Source organism: Nyctereutes procyonoides, unplaced genomic scaffold (genome assembly GCF_905146905.1).
Source record: "Nyctereutes procyonoides isolate TBG_1078 unplaced genomic scaffold, NYPRO_anot_genome, whole genome shotgun sequence".
Taxonomy (NCBI): domain Eukaryota; kingdom Metazoa; phylum Chordata; class Mammalia; order Carnivora; family Canidae; genus Nyctereutes; species Nyctereutes procyonoides.
Window position 1 is genome coordinate 47,038,009 of NW_026575049.1, and position 20,572 is coordinate 47,058,580.

At 38.1% G+C, this 20,572-nt stretch overlaps 1 protein-coding gene across 1 annotated transcript in view; it reads left to right on the forward strand.

The window, feature by feature from the left end:
• The first annotated feature begins 2,144 nt into the window (after window positions 1-2,144).
• The window catches only part of PLEKHH2 (pleckstrin homology, MyTH4 and FERM domain containing H2), a 117,623-nt gene continuing 99,195 nt past the window's right edge, over window positions 2,145-20,572 (forward strand). The window contains 2 exon segments of the mRNA XM_055328923.1: window positions 2,145-2,225; window positions 9,701-9,829. Coding sequence (XP_055184898.1) covers window positions 9,707-9,829 — 123 coding nt within the window. The 5' untranslated portion in view covers window positions 2,145-2,225; window positions 9,701-9,706.

Here is a 20,572-nt window from a genome sequence, read left to right on the forward strand (position 1 = left end):
GACTACCTTCTTTCACTCAGCACATTTTCAAAATTTATCTATGTTGTAGCATTTATAAGTACATTTCTTTTTATTGCTAAATAATATTCCATTGTACCATGTATTTTTCTTAGCACAGCCAGAAACAGGATGCCATTCCACTGTATTTGCCATAGCCAAACAAATTCAATTTGTCATGTTTCTAGAAAAAGGTGACAGTAAGTAAATGTTGGCTGAGATTTACAAGGGTGGCAGCCGTGTTTAGAAAGCTTCTTTTCATGAGTGACTTTATTCACTCAGCTCTCTTAGTCTGTTTAGTATTCTGACTCACAAACGGAAGTGATTCTATTTTGGCATTCTTTCACTCTTTCTCCTGCACTTAATTCTTTGGTCTCTACTGACTTACTGCATTAAATTATGCAAGTTACTTAAACTCTGTTTATTTAACTCCTGCGTGCTCTGTAAAATAAGCCCAGGCCAGCCTGCTTGTTTGCCAAAGCTGTTTGGAGACAATTTTTCATATGATATGCATCATCAGCTCCCACAGAAGGCAAAAGGAATTTGATGTGTGGGGGTAGTCTGGGATCCAGTCCAAAATTAGTGCTCATCTGGAAGAAATATGGAAGCCTGATACTTGCTCACTGGCCTTTTAGTTGTATTCATTTATTGCCTTCTTCCCTCTAAGGAACTTTGTAAATCTTTATCTCTTTTATGCATTTTCTATATAAGGTAAGATAAGCTTAAAAAAAAAAAAGATGGTAATGGAAAAAGCCTTCTGACATCCTTTATTGGCCAACTGTGAACCAAAGGGAGTAATTTGTCTGACCTAACTTTATGACCTGCAGAAGGATTACCCATGATATTCAGAATTCTAGTTTTTCCCACTTGAGACTGTCCTTGCCAGACCCCATCTGGGTTTGTAAAACCCAATTGGGTTCAAATTATCACTCCTCCACTTATGCAGTGCTTTGTGCTGGGTGCTGAGGAGGCTGCAAAAAGAAAGAAAATGAATCCCTGGTTCAAAGAGCTCACAATCTAATGCACAGATAAGAAGCAGTACATAAGGCAGAATGAGCTCAGCGCCAAGAGGAGTAAAAACCTAAATGATGCTCACGGAGCAGCAACAGAAGAGATGCTTGCCAGGAGGGGTGACAGGCATGGTTTCGTGGAGATTATTTGAGCTGTGTCTTAGAGGTCGGTTAGAACTTTTAAAGGGGATGGAGAAAACAGTAGGTAAACGTTCCAAGCAGACTTCCCTGGGGTGGGGCAAGTGCACAGCAAGACTCCAGTGAAGGGGGCAGCCCGGGTGGCTCAGCGGTTTAGCGCCCCCTTCAGCCCAGGGCGTGATCCTGGAGTCCCAAGATCGAGTCCAAGATCGAGTCCAGGATCGGGTCCCACGTCGGGCTCCCTGCATGGAGCCTGCTTCTCCCTCTGCCTGTGCCTCTCTCTCCTCTCTGTTTCTCATGAATAAATAAATAAAATCTTAAAAAAAAAAAAGACTCGAGTGAAGGGCAGCTGTAAAAGATAAACCTGGAAAAGTAGGCTGGAGGCCTTGAATACTAGCCTAGGGAGTCTATTTTTTTTTAATATTTTATTTATTCATGAGAGAGAGAGAGAGAGGCAGAGACAGAGGTAGAGGGAGAAGCAGGCTCCACGCAGGGAGCCCGACATGGGACTCGATCCCGAGTCTCCAGGATCACACCCTGGGCCCAAGGCAGGCGCTAAACCGCTGAGCCACCCAGGGATCCCCTAGGGAGTCTATTCTTGATAATTTAAGCAAAAGAGAGCCAACGAAGGCCTTTGGCAGGGTGTGCATCAAAAGTGCATTTCAGGACAGTTAACCTGGCAGAGGGTAAAGGATGGATTGGCAAGAGGAGGGACTTCAGGCTGGGAGACGAAGCGGGCGGGTGTTGAGCCGAGGCAGAGAGAACGGAAAGGAGGTGAACGCTAAGACCACCTCTGAGCTCTAGGTATGGCGAAGGCTAGGGGCAGGCGGTCCGGGACAGGACCCGCTCCGGAGGCAGGGCCTGGGAGGAGTCAAAGTCATAGCCACACCCGTGGGTGACGTCAGACGGCCGGCTGCGCTTCCGATTGGCTACCGCGACCGCCAGTCCGAGGGGAAGGCGGTGCCCTGCCCCCGCCCGCTCCGGGCTCGCAGCTAGGCGGGCGCCCGCGGAGAGCCCCGGGAGCCCCGCGCCAGGCGCGGCCAGGACCTCGGGCGCTGCAGCCGGCGGCCCGCCGCGGAGGTAGGCAGACGGAGCGGGCCCGGAGCTCGGATGCCGGGATCCCCGCCCCCTCGGGAGCGCGCCGTCCCGGGGGGCTCGGCGGGCGGAGGTTGGGGGCCGCGGGCAGAGCGGGCGGGCGCTGGATGGAGCGGGACCCGCGCCCCCCCCCCCCCCCCGCCGCGCCAGCCCGCCGTGTCGCCCGCTCGCCGCCCCCGGCCCTGGGGTCTCGGCTGGAGGCAGTGGCCCGGCGCGGTGGCCGGCGGCTCCTCGCCCCCTGCCCTCCGGTGACATTTTGTTTGAAAACGCGGGGCCCGGTGTGCGGCGCGGCGCGCGCGGTCCCGGGGGTGCAGCCGGCGGCCCCGCGGCGGGGATGCTGCGGCTCGGCCTCGGCTTCCCGGGAGCCGCGCTGTGATCGCGGGGTGAAACTTCTCACAACCCCAAACAACCATTTTCTGCCTCTCCAGTGGCCGGAATGTCAAAGTGCCCTTAGGTGACCTACCCATGAAACTGCGCTGGCCCTGAAGTTACTAGCCCACCTTTATCTAAAAGACGGGATCTTCGAGCCATCGATTTTTGATGTGCGGAACTCCGTGGAAAGAGCGAGTTGAACGATTTATGCGTAAAAGCTTTGGTGCTGCCTGCAGGTCGCTGCTTGCTTTGTGAAAGCGCCTGTCGCGGGCTCGAGCGCACAGCCCCGTGTCCCTGAGCTTGGAGTCCAGGGCACGGCTGCTGCCCCGGGCGGTGCCACCCAAGGGCAGGCTTAGCCCAGTGGGGCGGCTGGCGGTCAGGAGGCGTCTTCCACCAGGCGTGCCTCAGGGTGGTCAGGAAAGGGATCCTCTCTGCTTTAGAAAACAAACGCACGCTTACCTGGCCAAGTGAAGCCGTTCCTTAAGAGGAGAAAATTAAAGAATGTGAGTGGCTAACCCTGCGCTTGGTCTGGATAAGCCCAAATAGAGACGAATTCTTTCTTTTCTTTTTCTTTCTCTTTTGGGATTTGGAAGAGAAACAGGAAGTCAGAGATTCGGAGAAAGGAGCATTCACTCCATAATTGTAAACAGTTTATTTTGTGGCAGTAAATATTCCCCAAAGTCATTGGGGGTGGGTATTTGGACAACCAAGACTTACACCCCTCCCCCCCCTCCCCACCCCCTCCGCCGTCCACTGCAGTGAAGGTAGATTGCTTTCAAATTAAAAATCTAGAAGTAATATTTATTTAGCAAATGGTTCTAATTCCCAAAGCTATACAGTTATGTTCTGTAAAATCGATGGTTACGGAAAAGGATAGTGGACGTTGTTCAAAGTTACAGTCTTTGCTCAAGATGGTGTATCAACACAACAGGTACTTTATGCTAACTGAAATTATGGAACGAAATGAGGAAATCAGGTGTCTAGACCTCTGGGTGGACATTAGCCAACCAATCTGTAGTTTTGAATTTTTTGAAATTATGGCACTATTAATAGAGAATGCAGACATTAGATGCCTACTTAATAATAGGCTTAAGGTTTTGCTATTTCGTTGTAAAATATATAATGAGCATAACTAAATATTTGAATAGGTATGTTTAACTTAGAGTTTATTTATTGTGTCATTTTCATAGCAAAGTAGTCTGGGTAAGATATATGTATAGACTTGCCATATTTGAGGTTAACATTTACCTCTAAATCATTGGAGTTAATGGTGGAATTCATGGCAAGGAAAACAAGCAACAATGGATCATTAAATTTGTAAATGTTGACATACTATATACATCCATGTAATGGGTGGATCTTTCAAAATATAAAACAAAGCCCAGAGTCCATGATGAAAATGATTGTTACACTTTATCACATATTTAAATGAAATTTTTTCTTTGTGTATATCACAAACAAGTTTTAAAAGATGACATGTATGGGGAACAATTGTGTGAATAAATGTATGATGAGAATATTTGTATCTGCATTGCTTTTTAAAAAATTTATATTTTTATTTGAGTATAGTTGACACACTGTTACATTAGTTTCAGGTATACAACATAGTGATTCCACAGCTCTATACAACTGTTACTTTTTCTTTACTCATTTGTAAATAAATGCTCTTTTTAAAATTGAGGTATAAAATTACCCTTTTCAAGGGTACAGATCAGTGGCTTTCAGTATATTCACAAGGTTATGTGATCATCAGCACCATCTAATTCTGGAATAATTTTGATCACTCCAAAAAAAAAAAATCCTATACTCATTAGCCGTTGATCACCATTGCCCTCTCTTCACAGTCTTTGGCAACCATTAACTTACTTTCTGTCTCTTTGGATTTACCTATTTCATGTAAATGGAATCATACAATATATGGCCTTTTTATGTCAGGCTTCTTTTGCTTGGCAGCTAGGATAGTTGTCATAGCAAGTATTAGTACTTTATTCTTTTTTGTGGCTGAATAATATTCCAACATACACATATACCACATTTTGTTTATCTATTCATCTGATGATGGACACATGGATTGTTTCCACTTTTTGGCTATTTGAATAGTGCTGTTATGAACATTTATGTACAAGTTTTGGTGTAGACTTATGCATTCAATTCTCTTATAATAGCAGCATTGGAATTGCTGGGTCATATGGTAACTTTATGTTAAAACTTTTGAGGAACTGTTAAACTGTTTTCTAAAGCAGCTATACCATTTTTACATTCCCAATAGCAAATTTTGAGGGTTCCAATTTCTCCACATCCTCACCCACACTTGTTATTACATGTCGTTATTATTATAACTATCCTATTTGGTGTGCAATAATTGTCATGATTTTAATTTGCCTTTTCCCGTATAGCTAATGATGTTGAGCATCTTTTCGTGTGCTTATCGGGCATTTGTATATCTTCCTTAGAGAAATGTCTATTTAGATCCTTTGCCTATTTTGTAATTATTTTGTTTTTAATTGTTGAGTTGTAAGAGTTCTTTATATATTCTGGATAAAAGTCTCTTAAATTTATGATTTGGAAATATTTTTCTCCCTTCTGTGGGTTATCTTTCCATTTTCTTGATGGTATCTTTTGAAACAAAAGTTTTGAATTTTGATTAAGTTCAATTTATCTATTTTTTTATTACTTAAGCTTTGAATATCAAATTTAAGAAACTGTTGCCTAATCTAAGGTCACAAAGATGTATGCCCATTTTTTGTTCTAAGAATTTTAGAGCTTTGGCTCTTACATTTAGGTCTTTGATCCATTTTGAGTTAGTTTTTGTACATGTTGTGATACAGGGGTCCAAATTCATTCTTTTGCATGTGGATATTATCCAGTTGTCTAGCACCATTGTTGAAAAACTATTCTTTCCCCATCGAATGGTTGTGGCATCCTTGTCAAAAATCAATTCATCATAAATGTGAATTGGACTCTTGATTTTATTTCTGGACTCTTTATTTTATTCCATTGATCATATGTCTATCTTTATGGCAATCCATACAGTTTTGACTAATGTAGCTTCGTAGTAATTTTTGAAATTGGGACATAGGAGTCTCAAGATTGTTTTCACTATTTTGGATCCCTTGAATTTTCCATCTGAATTTATGATCAGCTTGCCAATTTTTACCAAAAACTGCAGTTGGAATTTTGAGAGGGATTTAATTGAATCTAAGTCTCCATTTGCAAGTATTGGCATCTTCACAATATTAAGTGTTCCAATCCATGAACTTGGATGTCTTTCATTTATTTAGGTCTTTTTTTTTTTTTTTTAAGATTTATTTATTCATGAGTGACACAGAGGGCGGGAGGCAGAGACACAGGCGGAGGGAGAAGCAGGTTCCATGCAGGGAGCCCGATTTGGGACTCGATCCTGGGACTCCAGGATCACACCCTGGGCTGAAGGCAGGGGCTAAACCGCTGAGCCACCCAGGGATCTCCTATTTAAGTTTTCTTTAATTTCTTTCGATGAGGTATGCCTGGGTGGCTCAGCAGTTGAGCATCTGCCTTTGGCTCAGGGCCTGATCCTTGAGTCCTGAGATCTAGTTTCGCATCGGGCTCCCTGCATGGAGCCTGCCTCTCCCTCTGCCTATGTCTCTGCCTCTCTCTCTCATGAACAATAAATGTATCTCTCATGAACAATAAATAAAATCTTAAAAAAATTTTTCTTTCAATGATGTTTTGTAGTTTTCAGAGCACAAGTCTACACTTCTTTTGTTAAATTTATTCCTAAATATTTAATTATTTTTGATGCTATTGTATGTGGAATATATTCTGATTTCATTTTTGGATATATTTTTAAAAGATTTTATTTATGTATTCATAAGAGATGCAGAGAGAGATGCAGAGACATAGGCAGAGGAGAAGCAGGCTCCCTGTGGAGAGCCTGATGCGGACTCGATTCCAGGACCCTGGGATTACAACCTGAGCCAAAGGCAGAGGCTCAACCACTGAGCCACCCGGGGTCCCCATTTAAAATTTTTTTTTCTTGATAATGCATAGTAAAACAATTGATACAATTCATTGTATTCTGATCTGGCTTCCTAAAACCTTGCTGAACTCAGGTAGTTCTAATAGCTTGTTTGTGAATTCCTTAGAACTTTCTATGTATAAGATCATGACATCTGAAAAGAGAGATAATTTAGTTTTTTTCTTTTTGTTTTTCTTTTCTTTATTTATTCCTTTTTTTAAAAATTTGAGTATCTATTATATGCCTGCCAGGCCCAGAGGTAGATTTAGTTTTCAAACTGGATATTCTTTTTCTTTTATTTTCTATCTCTTGCTAGAACTTTTAGTATGTTGTTGAATAGAAGTGGCAAAAGCAAGACATCTTTGTCTTATTCCTGGTCTTTGTCTGACCAGTTATTTATCATTAAGTGTGATGATAGCTGAGGGCTTTTTGTAGGTGCTAGCTTTTTATCAGGCTGAAGAAGTTCCCTTCTATTACTAGCTTATTGAATGTTTTTATCATGAAAGGGTGTTGAATTTTGTCAAATTTTTTTTCTGCATTGATTGAAATGATTATGTGGTTTTTGGTCTATTACTATACTAGTATGGTTCACTGTATTGATTTTCATTTGTTGAAAAAATCTGCCTTTATGTTATTATTATTTTTTTTTTATTTATGATAGTCATACAGAGAGAGAGAGAGGCAGAGACATAGGCAGAGGGAGAAGCAGGCTCCATGCACCGGGAGCCTGACGTGGGATTCGATCCCCGGTCTCTAGGATCACGCCCTGGGCCAAAGGCAGGCGCCAAACCGCTGCGCCACCCAGAGATCCCCTTTATGTTATTTTTTAAACTAGAAATTTTACAGGAGGACATATACAAGTTATTTTAAATGGGGAGCAAAAATTCACCAATGTGAATTAAACTCCTCTTGTTTAACAATGTACATTTCTGTGCAAAGATACAAATGATTCAGTACTTAATAACATCTCTTTCAGGATTGCTTTTTATTTTATAATATTTCATCCATATTTTCTTTCTGTGTCCACTCTAAAGCTAAGGAGGAAAGAAATGAAGTAGCAGAAGTGAGAAAAAGTTTGTGACTGACAAAGTTTGTGCATTATCTACTCCTAAATCATTGATAGTAAATGATAATTGGGTAATGATAAAGGTCATTGACAAGGTTGATATCCTTAGAAAAGACTCAGAAAAACAATGGTGTGAGCCTTCTATAAAAACAAAGATATGAAAAAGAGAATGATTTCCAGTTTTACACTTTTAAGTATCCCTAAAATTATGACTAGAATTTAGGAGCATTTGGAGGCTTTGAGATGGTCAGGATGCTCTTAATAAAGCTATAGCCGGGGATCCCTGGGTGGCGCAGTGGTTTAGCACCTGCCTTTGGCACAGGGCGCTATCCTGGAGACCCCAGATCGAATCCCACGTCGGGCTCCCTGCATGGAGCCTGCTTCTCCCTCTCCCTCTGCCTGTGTCTTTGTCTCTGCCTCTCTCTCTCTCTCTATGTCTATCATAAATAAATAAATCTTTAAAAAGCTGTAGCCTCTGTAGAACAACTCAACTTTTATTTATTTCTAAATTATTGAATGATAATGTCAGTATTAATGTGAAAATTGGTTTAAGCACAAAACAATATTTATACTAGGAAAATAATCTTTTGTGGGTTTTTAACAACACAAAGTTTTAAAAAAACTATAGGTTTAGGAAGGGTTATATTACACTAAATATTGAGAAAATCAACTTTGTTAATATGTGAGGGACACATATTTTTGGAAAATAAAAGAGTAATACATTTCAACGGCGGATCTATTCTGAAGTTCTGAGAGTTTTGCTGTCAAGTATATGCCGAGACCAGGGCTTGGCTCCTTCTGGAAATCCATTGCTAGTGCAAGTTTTATCTGTTCAAAGCGAGGACAATTTAGAAATATATCATCAAGCTGCTTGTTCAAATGGCCTGATGAAACATTAACATTTATTTATTTATTTGGAGAACATTAATGTTTAAAATAACATTTATGAATCCCAGAACCAGGAACAATGAATTAATAGTTTTTTTTGCACTTTAGAATTTTAAAACCAGTTACCCTGCCTCCTGGCTTCCCTCTTATTTATGGTGCTTTTCCTTGGGATTTATCTTGTCCAAAAGAAAATGTTAATTTCATAGGGAACACTGATTCCATATTTACTTAATGTAGGTGATTCCAAATTTCATATTTATATCTTTTTTTGCACCAAAAAATTATACAAATGTGTCCAAGGTCATAATACTTTGCCTAGTTAAATATGCCAAATGATTTTTGGCTTGAAAGAGACCTTGGACTTAGATAAATTTAAGATGATGAAAGTAATAATTGTAATGTAAATCTAACTTATTGTAGTGCTAGTAGTGAAGTTTCTTAGGTTATTCTGTCATGCTACCAATTGAATCAAATTGAGATAATTCTGTAAGTTTAGGACTGTAGTAAAATTGTGAGCTAAAAGATTTAAAAAATGCTATATCTGTTGGGCAGACCTAAAATAAATATCAGTAGCCTATGTTTGGGTGGTGCTATTGTATTGTCCAAAGTGCTGTTAAAAAGAGCATTATTGGGGGATCTCTGGGTGGCTCAGCAGTTTAGGGCCTGCCTTCAGCCCAGGGCGTGATCCTGGAGTCTCGGGATCGAGTCCCACCTCAGGCTTCCTGCACAGAGCCTGCTTCTCCCTCTGCCTGTGTCTCTGCCTCTCTGTCTCTCATGAATAAATAAATAAATCTTTTAAAAATAAAATAAAAATAGCATTATTTAATTTGTTCCTCACAACATACTCAGGAGGAACAATGGTTTGTTATTACCGGTGTCCTTCCCACTGAGATATGGGAAGGATATGTTATACAGAAAAGTTGAATAATAAACACATTGGGCCTCCAGTCCTGGCCTCCTGGCTCCCCCTAAGTTTTTTCCATGAACTATAGAGCCAGTTCTGAAATTCATCGGAGAATTTATAAAATTTGTATGTGAATATCATTAGATGGTAACTATAATGTGTACATGGGATTATGTAATGCATTATCCTGAATGCTAATGGGTATTATGCTATTTGAATGCTTTCATTTCTAGATAAATATGGCAGAGCTTTCTGAGACAGAAGGACCAGTAGATTGGAAAGAACGATGTGTAGCTCTGGAGTCCCAGCTCATGAAATTTAGAGTTCAAGCAAGCAAGATAAGAGAGCTCTTAGCAGAGAAGGTAAGCTTTTCTCTCCAACTTTTGTTATTAAACATCAACTATTTGGGGCATATTTCATTTATATTAAGTAATCTCAGTACTTTTAGGGGTAAACATTTTTAAAACAACATAATTTAACTTTTTGTCATGGCTTTGAAGCTATTTTTAGCATATTCTTTTGCCAGTGTTAGAGTGAATTGGACATTAAGCCAAAAAGCATTTCTTTGCTAATACTAGTGTAATATGTAAGAATTGTATGTATTTGATGAATGTGGAGTTCATTCATTCTAGAGAGAAGAGCTATAATTTATTTGACTTCTACTAGAGGCATGTGACAGCATTTTAATTTCCTAAATGTTTATGAAAATCATGTTTAAAGTGATTATAGAAGAATATTCACTATTGATAGTAAAACATGTTTATATTGTATTTGAAAGTATGCATCTATTAGGATGTATTGACTAACTATATATCACTAAACTATGATCTGGGCTAGAATTGAGTTTAATATAATTATATGCTTCTCTTAATAGTTCTAGTCATGTAATTAAAATTTCATTTATGTCATAGGAATTTTTTTGCATATATGTGAATAAAACCCATGGATTAATTCATTCATTTATTCTTCATTCAACAAATAGTTACTGAGGGCTCATTTTGTGCCAGACACTCTTCTTAATGCTGCAATTACATCTGTGAACAAGAAAACCCATACTCCTATTTGCAGGGAACCTGGATTCTAGACCTGTGCTATTCAATAGGGCAACCACTAGCCACAAGTGACTATTAAGCACTTGAAATGAGGCTAGTACAAATTGAGGTGTGTTGCAAATGTAAAATACAGCTCAATTTCAAAGATTAGTATGAAAAAATATCTTAGCAATAATTTTCATATTGATTGCATGCTGAAATAACATTTTGGATGTTAGATTAAATAGAAAATACTAAAATTAATTACATCTATTTCTTTTTTTAAGAATATGGTTACTAGAAAATTTTAAATTACATATGTAACTCACATTATATTTCTTTTTTTAAAGAATCATTTATTTAAAACATTCTTTAAAAATTTAAATTCAGGGTAGTTAGTATAAGTGCTATATTTTTCAGGTGTACAATATAGTGATCCATTAGATTCTACACATGTTACCCAGTGCTCATCAAGACGAGTGCACTCCTAATCCCCTCCACCTATTTCACCAATCCCCTCCATCCACTTCCCCTCTGGTACTACTATTTGTTCTCTATAGTTAAGAGTCTCTTATTTTTTCTTTATTTATTTTGTTTCTTAAATTCCACATATGAGTGAAATCATATGGCATTTGTTTTTCTCTGACTGGCATTTTTCACTTAACATTATACTCTCTAGATCCATCCACATTGTTGCAAATGGCAAGATTTCATTCTTTTTTATAGAATAAAAATAATATTATTTTATTTTATATTATTTTACTGAATATATTCCACATATTTAATAATGAAATGTGAATATGTGAAAATATTCACATTTTTATACATTCATCTATTGATGGACACTTCAGCTGCTTCCATAGTTTGGCTATTGTAAATAATGCTGCAGTAAACATAGGGGTGCATATATCTCTTCAAATTAGTGTTTTCATATTCTTTGGGTAAATACTCAGTAGTGCAATTACAGGATCATAGGATAGTTTTATTTTTAATTTATTGAGGAAGTTTCCATACTGTTTTCCACAGTGGCTGCACCAGTTACATTTCCAGCAGCAGTGCACAAAGATTCCTTTTTTTTCCCCTTCCTCGCCAACACTTGTTTCTTATGGTTTGGGTTTTAGCCATTCTGACAGAATGACTCATGTTATGTATCTATTGGATACTGCTGTCTGGATGAATAGATAAATGGTATTGTCATTCATAACTGGTCAGAAGAATTTACAGGTGGTTTCTCAAACACTTGTCTGCATAATCCGTTGGGCTGGAGATTTTTACACACATCACATCTTAAAAAAAGAGCTTAAATCTTCCATTGATAGCTGAGAATCTCTCTTTTTTAAGATTTTATTTTTAAGTAGTCTCTACACCCAATATGGGGCTCAAACTCACAACCCTGAGATCATGAGTCGCAAGCCCACTGAGCCAGCCAGAGGCCCTGCTAGCTGAGAATCTCTTAGCACAGAAGTATTCTAATAAATCCAGGAAACCATCATTCAGTTTAAACTTTCATATATATCATTTAAAATTTTTGTGCTTTAACATCTTTTAGGTGGAAAAATTAAAATTACTCCACTACCTTTGGGTCAAAGAATGACCCAGTAATAAACTTTGTGGAATAAATCCCTAGTATCAATTGGCTTTACTTATCAATATTAATTAGAATAAGTTTTAATCTGAAAAAAAAATTCCAGCTTGAATATCTCCCAAGTTAAAGAAGCTTATTCTAACTCAGTTAGTGACTATTGCTTAGTCTCTTGTTTCTTTCTCTATAAAAATCATTTCTCAGATTGTATTGATTCATTTAGTATTTTCTACAATCCCAACCAGTCCATACAATGGTTTTGTTAAGATCACCAATTATATGCTTGCTGCTATACTTCATGGACATTTACCAGGAGTTGCCTTAGCCTTTTAGCAGTTAGCACAGTGTTGGCCACAGCCTCCTTAAAATTTTCTTGGTTCCCTTGACTTCTATACTCTCTGGATTTCTTTGTGGACTAAACAGGAGTTATGCTTATTTTGGTTTCAGTGAATTGACCTTTAAGTTCTAAATTTTATGGCAATATTTGTTCTTTAGAAGGCCTATTTCCACATTCAGGAGTGCCTACTTTTCAAAATTTAAAAGTGTCATTTTCTCTGTAAGTACATTTGTAAATAAGCCTTTTGCTTGTGAGTATATATTATTAGGTTTTGTTTTTTTCTTTGTCAGTGAATGAATACTGAGAGGAATATTATTTCAAAGTTGCTATTGTAGTTGTGGTTTCTTTCCTCCTCCTTCTTCATCTTCTGTATTTTTTTTTTATCTGCGACTTAGTTCCTGTGACAGGTCTAAGAGATTGAATTACTCAGATGTGTTTTACACAGTGGAAAGTGGATGAGTATGCCAAGTTACTCATGGTTTCCCAGTAAATATATTCAACACTAAAAGAGAATAATGTTTTTCATGATATTTTCTGTTATAGTCCATTATGAAATATTTTTCCCTGGATTAAAATTATTTTTGGTACCCTCCCATGTTCTAATAAAAATACCAAATATTTATTGATTTGTTATGTGGTGACACTTTATAGATGTAATTTATTTAATTCTTATAACAAACTGTGAAGACATTTTATTGTTCTCATTTTACAGATTGGGAAACTGATGCTTACTATGTACCAGGCAATCTTCTTTATATATACCTTGTTAGTGATATATATGTATATATATATATATATTTATATATATATTTATATATAATTAATATATAAAAATCTATTTATACATTTTAAATTATATGTTTAGAAATATATATTTGTATAATATAAAGTACTTTATATATTTTAACTTTTTAATTTTTATAACAACCCTATGAGGATGGTACTAGTATTATTCTTTTTTATCCAGGAGAGGACTTAGACGCATAAAAGTTCTTTAACTTCCTGAGTTTATGCTGAATGATGAGTGATGGAAACAAGAATTGAAACTGAGCATTCTGTGTTGAGAGCCTGAATGCTTAGTTACCACCTTCTATGGCTTCTCTAATCTAGTTTTTTTTTTCTCTAATCTAGTTTTATTGACACATTCCTTGCTTTCTCTGGTATACTCAGCCACTCTTCTGTCTTCTTCTCAGCCATGCAACATTTAAATCCATCTCTGCTTAAGGGCAGGTATCTGTGTGTGTTAGGGTGTGTGTATGTATGTAGTAATAAACAATTTACCTAGCACTACATATTTTTAAAGAAAACCCTGTTGCATTGCTTCTGCATGCCAACTTGAGTCAAATGCTACATTCCAGAGGCCAGTCTGGTCCCATCCATAACCTTTGGTTTGTGTTAGGTCCAGTCTGCCCCAAGGCTTCTCCTTAATAGTTCTCTAGACCTTCCCCCCAAATGGATGCAGGCCCAAGTCTGAAGATTCTTGAGAGAATACTAATTTGATTCTTCCGCTCTTAGCCAGGAATTTTGGCCAACTTTTCTTTCCTTCAACAGTTCTAGTTCTTAGTTCTGTTTTATTGGCACTGGCTATAGGCAGCGAACACTAGGTGCCAATGATGGTTCCTAAGCCTTTGTTACAACAACCATTAGCTGGTTTAAACCCTACGGTAACCCTATAAGGGAACCATTATTATCTCAAATGTCAAGATGTTGGCATTAAGATTGAGAATATTTGAGTAGTATGCCCAGTATCGTATGCTAACATATAACAGAATGGGCATTAAACCTAAGATCTTTCATACTTTTTGTGATGTAGCTAATAGAGTGCATGGCACATAGAAGTAACTCATTATGATTTTCCTGTGTCTTTCTGAAGGGGCACACTGGTTAAGTGTACAAGGAGGTAACAAATGTAAATACCGATTAATAGGAGACATTTTCCCCAATTTTTTTTAGGAAAAATATATGAGATGATCTCAGTGTTTTTATAATTAAAGATGGATTTCAACTATATATACTTGATGTTTTCTGGAGATCGAAAAGAAGAATAAATGAGATTTTTATTTAAATGGGACTATTTTGCTCAGGTTTTTTTTTTTTTTTTCCATCACAATTTCCAAGTAACTTTGAATATTGAAGCTTGTGAAGAAAAAGACCTTATTGAAGTCTTGGGCAAATACTGCTATAAGTGGGAGAGGTCTTTAGAAGAATTTAAGGAATGGTGTTGGAAATATCTCTAGCATGCCAAATATAAACTCTTCAGGGAAGCTGAGATTTAAGTAGTTTTCCTACTTTACAATATTACTAGTTAGTGTTCTGAGTCACAGAGGGAAAGAGGAAAGTTTCTTTTTAAGTTGAAGTGAATGCTGTTTCCTATGGGTTAGATTTTCAGCAAGAAAAAAAAAAAGGATGAAAATATGAAGAAATTTCCCTTTGGGCATCAGCATGGCCCATGTAAACTAATGCTGCTGTTACCCGATACAGCATCACTGTCTGGGATTTCCTACCACTTGACCTTCCTTTGTGAATATGATTCCTCACAGGTGATCTAGGATTCTCTCATAGGAATGAGGAGCCCCTGGGTAGTATAGTATTTGCCTTCATATAATGGTCCAGTACAACATCACATCCACCCTCTTTTTCTTTCTGTTTTTTTTTTTTTTAATTGGAGTTAAATTTGCCAACATATAGCATAACACCCAGTGCTCATCCCACCAAGTGCCCCCCTCAATGCCCATCACCCAGTCACCCCAACCCCCTGCCCACCTCCCTTTCCACTACCCCTTGTTCGTTTCCCAGAGTTAGGAGTCTCTCATGTTTTATGACCACCCTATTTAAATTACACATCCTCTTAGTCACTCTGTTACTTCATTTCTCAGTACCTAATGGGAATTACACACATACTGACAATGAGATTTTGCAGGCTAATTTAAATGTCAGTTTTTGGGCAACTGGCTGAAGATGTTATTTATTATAACAAAATAAATAAAAATGGTATTAGAGTTTTTCATGGGTTATGTTCGGAAAAATCAGGAAGAGATAGTTGGTGGGGAATTGCAGGCCACATCAGTGAGTGTAAAGGTCTTAAAGTATTCTGCTAATGTGACCAATCTGTTAAATAAGGTGTGTATACACACACACACACACACTATTTATGTAGGAATATTACTCAGCCATCAAAAAGAATGAAATTTTGCCATTTGCAATGATGTGGATGGAGCTAGACTCTATTATGCTAAGTGAACTAAATTAGAGAAAGACAAATACTGTATGATTTCACTCGTATGTGGAATTTAAGAAACAAAACACATCAATATAGGGGAAATGGAAAAAAAAGAGAAGGAAGCAAACCATAAGAGACTCTTAACCATAGAGAACAAGCTGAGGGTTGATGGAGGGAAGTGGGTGGGGGATGGACTAGATGAGTGATGGGTATTAAAGGAGGGCACTTGTGATGAGCACTGGGTGTTTCATGTAAGTGATGAAATACTAAATTCTACACCTGAAACCAATATTATACTGTATGTTAACTGGAATTTAAACAAAAACTTGAAATAAAAAAATCTATAATACAGCACAAAAAACTCTGCCAAGTTTATTTGTATATGGTGCTTAGGACAGTGAGTATTAAATACGGTAGTGTTAGGATCCAAGGTCAGTGGCACATTGCCTTATTCCACTTGCTGCTGTGTTCTCTGGCTACAGAGGGCACTTCTATGGTAGTAAATGAGAGCACTAGGCTTAGAATTTGCTACTTTATTTTGTTATTGTGTAAGTAGCCTGTTTGTAAAAATACTTATTTTTGTTCAAAGTCTGATATAGGGTAGCAGATTATTTCAAGTTTCTTTTAAACTTGATATGGATTGCTTGTGGACTTGACCCAAAGCTTACTTTTTAGTCGATGTGTGAAAGTAAAAACTTACTTGAATATTTCCTACGTTGCTTTTTTTTTTTTTTTTTGTATTTCACAAAGTTATTTTACAGCTTGAATGGTTATAAAAACATTCACTCAAAATCAAAGTATTGCCTTGTGTTTAAACTCATTTTAGAGTGTTCTAAACTTTGTTGAATGTACTTCACATATATTTACTTTATGCAATGTGATGTGCTCAGTGTTTAGGATCTGTAATACAGATTGTGAAAATGTAGTGATTTTCTTTTGTCAGAGTTTATCCTTTTATTTTAAAATATTTTTATTTTTAATTTTTTAAAAAAGATTTTATGTATTTATTTGACAGAGAAAGAGAGAGAGAGAGGGAGAGAGAGGGAGGAGAGAGAGAGATCATAAGCAGGGGGAGAGGCAGGCAGAAGAGAGAGAAGCAGGCTTCCAGCTGAGCCGGGAGCTCAATGTGGGGCTCCATCCCAGGACCCTGGGATCGTGACCTAAGCCAAAGGCAGACACTTAACCCACTGAGCCACCCAGGCACCCTATCCTTACTTTTAAATAAGTTTTTTGGAAAGAGTTGGAACTTTGATCCATCCATTCATTTATTCAACAAACATTTATTGAATCTCTGTTTTGTGGTATTCAATTACCCTGCCTCAAGCATTGTTATGTAAATAAAGCATACATGCAGAACCTGGGGGGACACCTCTTAGCTTATTTACTATCTAGTGGTAGAATTATGTTAGAATCTCAAATTCCAAATTTAGCCTTAGTCATACTTCTATCCCTGCGCTTCGTTCTGTGATATGTTCCATGAGAACATGCAACTTAAAATTGTTCCTGCTATGAATGTTACTATCACTTTAAGTTACCAGTAAAAGATGCCTATGCTAAAAGAATAGCATACATGGGATAGAAATATAGACGAATGCTTTCCAGCTAAAAATTTTGTGGTTTCATGTATTGGGGACTTATTTTCATACGGTTCTGTGTAACTATATGCTGTGTCGAGTTTATAAATACCAAAGCAGCTGCGGTTCAACTAAAAGACCACTAGAGAATCGGTGGTCTTTTAGTTGATTTTTAGCATGAAGACTCAAATCCCAGCCATGTCAGTGACTCGGAGCATAAGCTTATATAAGGCATACTCATTCTGAACAGCAACTTCCTAATTTTCACGATAAGCATAACAATTTCTGTCTTACGGTGTGGCTGAGAAATAATGTAGTGGAAAGTTTCTGGTTCCTAAACACTAGGATTTGTTTTAAGTTCTCTTCTATTCTCCAAATTATTTTTCTTTCCTCTGAGATGATTTCCCACTTTTATGTTGTTTTGTTTTTGTTTTTTTTTAGGTTGTAAACTTTTCTCAAATTTCTGATTATTTTTAGTGGTCCATTCATAGCTAAGAATGGGACATCTGAAAAGTTGACCAGCACTAAGTAGTTAGTGAACAACTAAACATTTTTTTGACTACTGGTCAACGACTGTCAATCTTTGTTTTAGGGTGAGTGGGTGGGAACTGCCTATTACACCATGAACCCATAAATGCCACAGTTATTGGACTGATGCCCTCCAAACAGTTTATTCAGTTTTGTAAGAGAAGAACATTTCCATTTTCAACAGAAAGTAAATGCTTAGCTGCTGGACATTTGGCACATGGGGATAAGTGAGAAGGTTTCAGGGAGTTAGTTGACTCTAAGGGCTACATATTTTCCATTAACGTCCACTATTTTTACCCCGCACCCTTCACTCCTGCTCCAGGTTTTTATAGGATACTGTGAGGAAATTAGCTCCCAGGAGAAACCCAAGAACCTCCAGTCCTTATTCTAGACTCTGGTTTCCGCTTCATCAGAAACAAGGGGAAAAATGAATATATGCACATTTAATGGTGAGCTTGTCTCCCCCCACTTCCAATCTTCCTCTTTTACATGGCTTCTAAAATGCTGGCAGCCAAACATTTATCCTAGGGGATAAAGATTGAAAGTCTCTGGGGAATCTTACCAGCCCAGGAGGAAAGAGGAAATAATGCTGACAATCAGTGGTTCCCCAACAGAAAGCTCAGCCACATCACCTAATGTTAAAAGTTCATGGTCAACAAGCCCCAGATATGTGCTAAAGCATGTAGGCAGCCTTTTATACTTTAATCTTAAACATAAGTAGTCAGGGCAGCCCGGCTGGCTCAGCGGTTTAGCGCCACCTTCAGCCCAGAGCCTGATCCTGGAGACCTGGGATCGAGTCCCACTTCGGGCTCCCTGCATGGAGCCTGCTTCTCCTCTGCCTGTGTCTCTGCCTCTCTCTCTGTCTCTGTGTGTCTCTCATTAATAAATAAATAAAATCTTTAAAAACAAACAAACAAAAAAACTAAGTAGGCAGCTCATGAATGACCAGACATATGAGGAAAGCCTCTAACATGATAGAGAACAAACACAAAACAAAACACAATATTGCTTATGCAGGGGAAAGGAAATAAAACAGAACAAGCAAAATCATGTCATTTAATATTCCCAGAGAGAAAAGATATTGCCTTCCTGAAATAAGGAATATTCAGAGAATGAACAAGAACTCTTGAAAGTTAAAAACATGGTGGAAGAGGGGTGCCTGAGTGGCTCAGTCAATTAAGCATCTGCCTTCGGCTCAGGTCATGATCCCAGGGTCCTGGGATTTTAGCCCCACCTCATGGTCCCTGCTCAGTGGGGAGTCTACTTCTCCCTCTTTCTCTGCCCTATTTCCTCTCTCTCAAATAAATAAAATCTTTTTTTTAAATGATAGAAGAAATAGTAAACTTATTAGAAGGATTGGAATATAAACTTAAGGTAAATACCTGGGAAGTAGAGAAAAAAGATTAGAAATTTAGAAGATTAGTCCAACATGTTCAAGACCAGGATGGTAGGAAGTCTGAAGTGGACAAAGCCAATGAAACAAGACACAAAAGTTTCCCAGAATTGAATGACACAAGATTCTCGATTGAAAGGTCTACCACGTACCTACCATAAAAACAAAAACAATAGTTTCACCCAAAGGCACGTCATCATGAAAGCTTACTATAGACCAAAGAACAGATTCTGCAAGCTTTCAGAGGAAAAAAAAAAAAACCAAACAGGTTATATGCAAACAATCAGGAATTAGAATAGATTTTTAAGACATGCAAGTTGCCATATGACTTGAAGAGTCTCCAGAAGAACGTGCTCCATTAAAAGGAAGAAGGAAACCAAGAGAGGAAGGCATAGGATACGGAAACAGGAGCTCCAGTGTGGGGAAAAGGGCTTTCTCAAAAAGACAGCTGTGTTCTGGCAAGAGGTGGGTCAGTCCAGATGGCTGCAGGTCAGAAGCTCTGGGAGTGCCTTCAAGAATATGAATTTGGGGGCAGCCCAGGTGGCTCAGCGGTTTAGCGCCGCCTTCAGCCCAGGGCCTGATCCTGGAGTCCTGGGATCAAGTCCCACTTCGGGCTCCCTGCATGGAGCCTGCTTTTCCCTCTGCCTGTGTCTGCCTCTCTCTCGCTCTCTCTCTCTCTCTCTCTCTGTCTCTCATGAATAAATGATAAAAAAAAATGAATTTGGTAGGAAATTGAGCATGAATGAACATCTTGAAAGATGATTTAACTTGGAATTAAATTATTGATGAGTTCATAGGTAAGTAAAAGAACAAGACATTTAACTATAGAGGAAAAAGTTATGTAGCATGGGAAAAAGTAACCATGGTTTACTACGTGGTTCATCTCTGAATATCATACGTATAGTCACAGTAATACTGATACTGAACAGTGAATTAACCAAAGGTAAGATAGAAACATTTTGGAAGAATGGGAATGTATCTGTGCTGATGGTGGGATCAAAGAACTAAATCCTCATTCTCCATAGGAATTCTCCATAGGAAATCACTAAACTAAAGAAGTCCATAAAAAAGAAGTATGTTATTTAGAACGTCAAAGTAGAATATTAAGAGAATGGGCTAAAAGAGGATAATTTTTACTAACAAATCTTATGGAACCAGTTGGTATTTTATGTGCATTTATGACATGGATAAACATATAAACAAAAGTTAAATCAAATTGTGAAGTAAATGGACTTGTCTAGTCTTTTAAGGGGAAATCTTCATATCATAATATCATAATGGGATGTTTCCATGGAAATCACTATCTAAACAAAATAATTTATTTTGTGTTTTCAGTATATATCAAAAAGAATCAAACATTCTGGGTTTTATGTTTTGAAGTTAGGGGCATTCAGGATCAGGATTGCTACATGTCCTGAAGAATTGTCGCATTTATAGTAT